The 9,381-nt window shown below is 53.9% G+C and overlaps 1 protein-coding gene across 1 annotated transcript; it reads right to left on the reverse strand.

Annotated features, from left to right (window-relative positions):
- Nucleotides 1-5,922: 5,922 nt before the first annotated feature.
- CBLN1 (cerebellin 1 precursor) lies at nt 5,923-9,103 on the reverse strand. The gene is made up of 3 exons (XM_021536120.3): nt 8,815-9,103; nt 8,481-8,600; nt 5,923-7,310 (listed from the first exon to the last, which is right to left on the reverse strand). Exons 1-3 carry the CDS (start codon nt 9,079-9,081, stop codon nt 7,113-7,115), a joined length of 585 nt encoding a protein of 194 aa, XP_021391795.1. The 5' UTR covers nt 9,082-9,103; the 3' UTR covers nt 5,923-7,112.
- Between the last annotated feature and the right edge of the window lie 278 nt (nt 9,104-9,381).

Here is a 9,381-nt window from a genome sequence, read left to right on the forward strand (position 1 = left end):
ACTGCAACACAGCTATGCAAATTTATGTCAGCAGAAAAAACTCATTTAATGACCCACTGGAATTTAAACCATATCTTCAAAACTGAGCCCTGGCCTCTCTGCTTTAAAAAAAGAATGATCCTCCTCTTCCTGCTATAAAGGAAAGCGGATTTTTCTCTCAATGTATTTGTTTCAAAGTCCTTTCTTGTCAATAAAGACCTTCCACTATGTATATTAGGAAAATAAATATTTACTTTCACCTGTCAAAATGCTATGTGTTAAACCCATGCTTCAAGACAGTGATGTCTTAGTTTTGTAGAGGAAAAAAAAATTAATTCCAAGTTTGGTCAGAGCTGTGCAATTGTTCATGTACGTGATAGGCTAAATGCAAAGCTGGTAGGTTTATGTATATTAATGGTGGTTAATTCCCAGCAGAACTCTCAATTAGCTTAATCAAGACACAAGAGGGGCCTGGGAATATTGCAGGAAACCCAGTGAAGGTCTCTGCTCAATGCAGCACTGCAAGAGGTTGGCCATATGACAAAGTGCACAGCTATAGGAATTAGAATCTCTGCTGTGGATATAATAACTGCTGAGCCTCATCTCACTTCTGGATAGAGCTGGTCCTGCCATTTCAAAGGAGGTGTTTCAAACCTAGAGGCTGCAATCCTCTGGGTTGTGTGAACAATTGAGCCTTTGGAAAGGCTCTTCGAAGACTAAAATAGTGAGATTAATCACTCAGAAGACAGCAAAGGAACAATAAAGCCAGATTAAAAAGAGAGACATCAGAAGCTTCTCTTTTCCCCCACCTCAACTGACAGAATTGTAGGGAAATTCAGCTCTATTGTCAGCCAGGAAACACAAAACCAAGTAAAGAATTTATAAAAACATGCAAAAGGGACTTATGAATCCATGCCAATTAATAATTTTAAAGCAAAATTCAATGTATACTGAAAAATTTGGGGAGAATCAAAGTAGGAAGGATAACTAACCCATGAAATCTCAAGTCCCAGGGACCAGATTTTAACAATTACAAAATCAGGAACAGTACCACATGCATGGCAAAGAACAAAATACTTCTCCATTCTTTCAGTGGAAATGGTATTTATCAAGTCAACATACCAGGCAGTTTGACCAAGATCCTGAAGAGTTATACAAGAAATTTTGATGGAAAGAATTGTAGAGTGAGCAACATGACATGTTCATAACTCTATTTTTTAAGTCTCAGCATTTTTATTTCATAACAGAAAGAAATATTGACCTGCTTTGGTGACAGCAACACCAAAACCAGCTGTCATGCAATTAATGGCATAGGCATTTTATCAACAGAAAAGGTTCAGGACTACGTTAATTTCCACTAAAATATTTATGCTTTTAAAGGGGTTGTTACTACTGGAAAAATTGGAAAACACTGTCAGTATAGAAGCAGCTCAAGGAGGATGGCCCTGACTTGGATGACCCTGAAGCCAAAATATTGAAAGCACATTAAAATTTATTAGCATGAAGCCCAACAATGCAGTGAGAATTTCCACTACAAGCTGGATGACTATTAACTGGGAACAAAGCAGGAGTCCTCCCGTGAACCTTTAGTCCTTGAATGAGTGTTGTGTAGGCAAAAGAAAAACAAACCATGGAAATATAATTGCAGCTGAAGCCCTGATACTTCTTCGAACATACTGTATGCAACATGAATTACTAATGTGAATGACAATTATTCACATCTTTTGTCTTCATTTTGCTCAAACTCTCCCAACATCTCTTTCTTGAGTCTTCTTTCTTCTGATAGCTTAACAGAATTTCAGTCAATTAGGAGGTCACCAACACCAAGAGTGCCACAAGCAACATGCTGCATGAGGACTCATGACTAAGTCTGAAATCGTCTTTGTTAGTGATGTAGGCACAAGAGGCAGGAGACCCTTGGGTGTATCCTTCAAATCTACATGCTGATGCAATGTTAGATGCATTCTCCAATAGCTCTACAATTCCAACCCCAAGAAAAATTTTATAAACCAGTTTTTTTAGAATCCAGATGCATCCTGAGTTCAGAACAACTGTTTTGCTTTAGGAATCCCATACTGTAAGAACCTAAGTGCTACTGGTGAAATGGGCCACCACATCTCCCCAGCTGTAGAAAGCTGCACAAAGGTAATGGCGTTATCTTCCTCTCTTGTCCAACAAAAGGCTCAAAGTTGTCACAGGGGAAAGCAAGAATGCTCTGCACCCAGATGTGCACAGCTGCTCACACTGGGATCACCACTGCTTTTGCCTTTGACCACCAGAGCAGAGGAGCCTCACTGCCCTGTATCCTTGGAATACAGCAGGAAGGAAGGAGGTACTAGTGGAAGGGGAAGCACACCCAGTGCAGGCATCGCTGCCTCCAGCCCACACTGGATTTTCAGCAAGTACCCCAAGGCACAGGGACTGACTGTCTCGGGACAGCCTTGCCCAAGACCTCTCCTCCCATGCAAGGCACACAGCTTGTTTCACTCTCCAAAAAACCACAAGGCCTCTTTTCTTTTTGGGCAACCAACAACAGAGGCCTTTTGCCAACTCTTACAGGGCAGAATACACACCACGCTTCACCCACTGACCCTGTCTGAGTGTGAAATTAAACAGTTCCACAAGTGTGTGCGTGTGTCCCACCCAGGATTTCTGCACTACAGAGGTTTTCCCTCAGAACCTGAGCCTTCCTGCTCTCCCTCTCCACATCCCACTGGAGATGCCTCCAACAAACCCCGATCTCTCCCCACCTGGACCACCTTTCCTTTTTAGTGGAAAGGACACTCTCAGGGGTCACCCTCAGAAGCACAGGCACCAGATGGAGTACACGAGCTGCTTCCAGCTTCCTCACAGTACCCTCACGGTCCCTCCCTGCCTCTAACCCCGCCGTGGCCCGCCCGCTCCGCTCCCCGTACCTGTTGCAGCCCTCCCTCCGCACGGCTCCAGCCGGGGCTCTCCAGCTCTCGCCGATGTCCCTCTCAGCTCGCAGGAAGGATGCGGGCAAGGCTCTGGCTGCCGGGGGCGGACTGCCGCTGGCAGAGCTGGGCGAGCCGCCCCCGCTGGCCCCGGGCAGGGCGCAGCTCTCCGCGCTCGGCAGCGGCGCTGCCTCGGAGCCGCGCAGCCGCCGGCGGGGCTGCGGGGAGCCGCTGCCCGGCCATGCACGAAGCCCTGCCTCTGCTGGCTCCTCGGGAACGGCCGCTTCCAAACGAACTTATTGGGCTTCCAGATGTACCTGGGGGGCAGACGAGGGGAAATTATGTTTTGCAATGTCGAGTGTGCATTAAGTATTCCCTGAGTTAACTGCATTTGACTTGTTCTTGTGTTGGACGAAACTCCCCATCTCCTGCTGGAGTCATTAATCTGTACTTTCTCATCGTCGGCGCAGAAGAGAGTCGGTTTGTTTCTCCCTGTGCACCCCCTTCGCCCCCACACGCCATCCCTAAAAACCCAACAATTAAAAATGTGGATTTTCCCTTTAATTCCCCTACATTGTGTAATTATATTCACATTAGAAATCAATCAACATTGGTCATTACCATTAGCGATATGCTCATAAAGCAAACACTAGACATGCTAATGAACTGAATGAAACATAATTTCTTGTTGTGTAAAGGCATACTCAACGCTAATCAGCAATAAATTCAATCAGACGTTACATACATCAACCGAAAACACATTAAAGCAGGGTACAGAGCAGCGGCTGCTCATTTCTGGGGGCAGCGCGGCCCCGAGCCCGGGGCAGCCCAGCAGTGCCACGGCCTCGGGGACCGGGGACGAGGCCGCAGGAGCCCTGAGGGGACACGGCCTCCCTGCGAGGGACCCCTCGGTGGTGGGGCGTTCGTGACTGCCGCCCGCTGCTTACCGGCCGTGGCCGGGCCGCGGACAAAGCCAGGCCCTTTTCTGTCTCCGGCTCCGCGCAGCCCGGACAGGGGTGCCTGTAGCCAGACCCCCCAGCTTGTCCGGCTCCTCCGCTTAAAATGACACCTGTGTCCAGTTCCTTCGGCTTGGTCACCCCCTCGGAGCCCGTTCTTCTCCCAGGACCGGCTTGCAGCGCCCGGCGTTGCCCAGGCAGGAAAGTGGCCTTGCCTCACCCGCTCAGGTGCAGGCGGTTTCCAGGATGAGAACGGGCTCCAAGCAGGTGCAACCAGGTGCTCATTTAACATTTCCCCACGAAACACGGAGCCAAAGCACCGGCCACGCGTAGAGACGGCGATGGCTGCCAGCACGAGTGCGACCGGCTGGCCGGGGGAAGCCCAGCGCCCAGTTTGTCCCGCCGGGCGGCGCCGGCCCCGGGGGCTCGGCAAGGACGGCTTCCCTCGGCCGCCCCCGCGCCTCCTGCCTGGTCGGGGACACCTTTGCGGCCTTCCTCTCCCTGTCCGCCGGGGGCGCAGGGATGGCAGAAAGGGGCTGTTTTAAACACAACGCGTCTGCTGGAGTAAATCATCGGGCAGCAGCCCGGCCGCCGCTCGGACGCACCGCCCGCGCCTCCGAACACCGCGGCCGTGGGAGCTCCGGGCCGAGCCGGGGCGGGGTGGGGGAGGCAGCGGGACCCTCCCGCCCTCCAGGGAGCCGGGGCGGGCTCCTGGGCCGGGGCCCCCGCCCAGGACACGGGCAAGGGCTCCCCGGCCCGGCGCCACGGGGGTTTCGGGGCGGCGGCGGCGGCTTTACCTCCTCAGCCAGGACGCCGTACCTCCCGCCCCACCCCGGGGCTCCGGGCGGCCCCGAGGTGCGGGGCTCGCTGAGGGGAGCATCGCTGAGCGGGGCGGAGGCCTCGCTGTGCGGGCGCGGAGCAGACGAGGCTGTTTCAAGCAGCCACGGTGGCGTTTTATAACAGCCGCAGAGCAGCGATTTGCTGTGATCGGAGTAATGTAATATCCAGCTGCACAATATTAATGAGACGCTCAGAACCAGGGGAAAACTTTCAGCGGAAGGTGGCGGGTTTATTTGTTTCGCGTTAAGGGAGAGGAGGGAAAAGGAAAAAACAAAAGACAAGCATCAGCATCATCAGCCCCCGCACCTGCGGAGATCGCTGGGATCCCCCGCGGCGGGCCCAGGCAGGAGCTGCTGCCTGGCTTCGGCGCGTTGAGGCGGGGAGATCACAGGGCAGCCTTCCTTTCTCTTGCAACCTAGTAATTTTTTTCCTTCCCCCTGCCTTTTTTGTTTTCCCCCACTGCCCACTCTCCGCAGTCACGGGAGGCAAGGGCGGCTCCTCTCGCCTTGGTCAAGCCATTCTGGAGAGGAGGGTGAGAAGGGGGCACGGGGCTGGTAACCGGGCGGGAGACGGCGCGGTGTGAGAGGCTTCAGGAGAGTGCAATAAAGAGTCTCGCGTTGAGAGAGGAGCCTGCGGCCGGAGAATGCGACGTGTTGGTTATCTTGAGCAGTTTGTAACTCCAGGTGAACGCAGTCCGGCTGCTTTCCGTGATTATTCCTTCTCCTTAGGTCTCCGTTGTCCCCTCGCACGGCTCCTGGCCAGCGGCCGCGGGTGCCGAGGCTCCAGGCGAGATGCGGGCAGGGCTGAGGAGGGCCGGCCCGCGCCTCCCCCGCTCCTGCGGAGCGCGAAGCACGACCTGGGCCAGGCGGCAACCGCGGGCCCAGAAGGCGTTTTGGCCCCTGCGCTGCAGGGTGACAGACGAGTAGGAGCTGGCAGCAGGCTGGTGTATTCCACTTGGCGTCCAAGGGCCGCGGCCATTCCCGGCTCCGGCTGACCCCGCTCCCCACCGCCGCCCCTCGCGGAGCGCGTCCCCGCCCGCCCCGCCGGTCTGTTTCCAGGGCAGAACCTGTGAATAAAGCGAGAAGCGTTGCTTATTCTGCTCGTATTAATCCCCCCCTTCTTGGAGCTAATTAAATGCCTTCCCGGGAGCCGGGGATTCGAGCGGCTCCGCTGGTGCCGCAGCCGGGGCAGCCCCGCGCCAGCCGCCGCCGCGCCACGCACACAGCCCGGGGGTCGTTTCACCGATTTATTTCACATTAAAGTTTAGATACAATCGAAATCCTCGGTACGCACCTTTTAATAAAAGTAGTAATCTCTTTGAGTACTGCAAAATTATAGCATTTATATCTTCAAAAGACGGTAAACAAATAATACCAGCGAATCAATAGTACCAGCCTCGAGTGCACATGGTCAGGTGGTTTTAGGCAGCCGTATAAAATGCGATCTGGTTCAGAGAATATAATACAGATAAATGCTATAAATAAGTGGGTATCAGAGACGGCGTGAAACTTCCTCCTATCGACAGGTCTGCTCGGGCTGCCGGCACCGCCCGCAGGGCTTGCGGGACCCGTGCGGGGGAGCTGCGGGGCCGGAGGGCCGCACCCCCCGAGCCGGCCCCGCCGAGCCTCCTCCCCCGGCCTACCTGCATTGAGAAACCTTATTTCTGGTTAAGAAAAATAAAAGTCCCATTTAAACTTTATTGAATTAAAGCAAAAATTAATTTTCAATATTCACACATATATTACAGAGTAATAGTAAAAGTTCAATATACTTCCTGGCGTTTAGTTGGGCCACGTTGTACAAGAGCAAAACAAGCATCAAAACATTTAGCAGCCTTAAATTTCACAATCACTCAGAATTACATAGAAATATTGAAATACTCTAGTCAGCCTTGGCTGTGGATAGTTCTTCATGTAGAAATTTTTCCTTTTGCCAGCCAGTACACAGCAAGAATTGCATTTTCCCTTCCATCATGGCATCCATGTATTCAAAAAATACTTTGCTTTTTTCTTTTTTTAAAAGTTAAACTCAGAGAAAGAGTCAAGATTAACATGTTTTAAAAACAAAACTATAAAATATGCTGTAAAGAACAATGAAAATATCTAAAGTCTACTTGTGTGAGGCAGAAGCCATGGGGGAACAATGGCAGGTTACACCAATGACACAGAGATGGGAACTAATTTTGTGGGAGGAGAGAGAAGAATATAAATGGGGGTTTGATCAATTATAGTGTCTCCCGCCTGTTGGCTGCAACACAACAAAAATAAGTAGTAATTCTTCAAAGCAGATGTACACAAACCTAAGCAGGATTAAGCTTCTTTAATATTTGAATGTAAAAAGTCTGCTGTCCATGACTCTTCAAACCCAGCTTTGACTTGGGAATTTGTAAGAGATTTCTCCCTTTTCTTGGATGAGAAGTGCTTTAAAGCGGGAACACTAGAAATCCAGAGAATGTTGAATACTTCCAGCCTCCCATCAAGTTTCCTCTCTCCAGTTTTAGATAAGCTCTGTCTCCTTTCTCCATCTGAATCAGTACTCCATTGCTAGCAGCTTCTCGGGTCACATCTTGGTCCCCTGCAAAGGCAGAAATCACTGGCCACCCGTTTAGCATCAAACTCACCTAAAGAGCAAGATAAAACAAAGCCCTCTGTCAATTAAAGTCAGACAATGACACCGCTGGGGCTCGCCTAACAGGCAAAATGCTTAGTTAAGGAAAGGCCTCTTTTGACAGCTGAAACTCCAGCCCCATGAAAAAGAAATACCAGTCTAAACCCAGCTAAGGTATGTACTCCAAAGGAAGAAGTCTTTCACCACTGTTTTAGACTGACAACCACATCAAAACACCCGGTGCATATAAAGCAGGACATTGATCCTATTTTGGAGACTTTCAATAGGGTGCCTGTGTTTTCAGGCTATGAAAAGAGGTCTGCTTGTACTTATTGAAAGATGGCTTTATGTGCAACCTCAGAGACAGCAAGGAGCAGAGCCACAGCCGCCAGAGTCAGGGCCTTTGAAGTGTTTTCAAGGGGTAGTTTTCCTTTGTTAGGCAGCAAAGACAATATGCCACAACACAGTCAATAAGGTCTGCTAAGCTCGCATTAATGATCCTGGGACTGCACGCCCCACATTAATAATGCACTACCTGTCCAAGCTAAAGGTGTTAAGCCACTTGCACCAGAATGGTGCTATACAGCTGTCCATACACCTTTGCAAAGTGCATCATTATACAGTCAGATTTCTTGTCTTGATTATACTACCTGGCTTCAGGCCGGTAATTTATTAACCCTACCTAGAGCAGCATATGCATAGAAAAGGCATGTATGCACAGAGTAGCTGCATAGACATGCACAAATTCATTATCATTTCCACTCTGTAGGTACCTCCCTGAACCCCAAGTCCCTATGAAACCTTCTGCCACAGGACAGTGGGTGAGAAGCCTGCCATGGATCGCCGTTCCTATGGGCTCTGTGCAGGGATGCTCCCGCCAGTGTTCCGCGGCACTGGGCAGACCGAGGACCCGGACAAGCTGGGAGGGGGCGGCAGGCGGCCGACCACCTCCCATCCCGGGACGGCACATGCAAAGAGGGGCCGAGCGGAGGCCTGGTGGGACTCCGTGGTCCCTTGGGCACGGTCCCCTCGAGCGGAGACTCGCCGCAGGTCTGGGCTCCCGCGGCGGCTCAGGGACACGTCCCGCCCCGCAGTCCGCACGGCCCCGTCCCCGCCGGGCCGCCGACCCGTCCACTCCCTCCCGCGGTGCCCGCGGAGCCCGGCGACGGCGCTCGGGGCTGACCTGGATGGTTTGCCTGTTGTACACTTTCACCACGTGAAAATTGAAACTGTAAATCCCTTTCCTAGGCGCGATGAAAGTGCTCCGCTCCGAGTCGAAGTTGCTGCCGATATTCACTAGTACCTGTAAGGGAAGGGCACCGTCAGCACCAACGCGGGGCCGCTGCCGCCCAGCCCCGCTGTCCCCGGCTCCCAGCGCCCCCCTCCCGCGGGCAGGGCCCCGCGGGGCGGCGCGTCGCCGGCCCGGCCCCGCCACCGGCCCCGGCAACTTCTCCCGCGGCGGCGCGCCCCGAGCCCCGCCGCCCCGGAGCGCCCGAGCCCCGCCGCGCCCGCCCCACCTGGTCGAAGTAGATGATCATGGTGCGGTTGCTCATCTCGGAGGGCTCGTGGTTGGTACTACGGATGGCGGAGAAAGCGACCTTGGCGCTGCCGGAGCGCACGGAGATGCCGAGCGCCGTGCCGGTGGGGTCGGAGGTGGGGTTGGAGTCGCACACCACGAGGCACTTGCCCTCCAGCACGATGGGCTCCGTCTCGTTCTGCCCGCACGCCACCCACGCCGCGCCCAGCAGCAGCCCCAGCCCCAGCCCCAGCCTCGAGCCCCGCATGGCGCCGCGCTCCCTTCGCTCCGCGCCGGGCGGCACCGTCCGGGCTGCGCTCCGCTCGCTGCCCTGCCCCGCCGCGCTCAGAGCGGGGCCGAGCGCGCCCCGCCGGGTGGGAAGCGGCCGCGAGGAGGCACGGGAGCGCCGGCACACATAGCGCGGAGCGCTGCGGCGCGGAGCGGGGGCCGAGCGCTTCGGAGCGGAGCGGAGCCGCCCGCCGCGCCGAGCGGGGCTGAGGGAGGCGGCGGGAGGCGGCGGCGCTGCCGGGGCTGCCGGCGAGCACAAAGACGGCGCGGGGCGCGGCCC

Source organism: Lonchura striata, chromosome 13, assembly GCF_046129695.1.
Source record: "Lonchura striata isolate bLonStr1 chromosome 13, bLonStr1.mat, whole genome shotgun sequence".
NCBI lineage: Eukaryota > Metazoa > Chordata > Aves > Passeriformes > Estrildidae > Lonchura > Lonchura striata.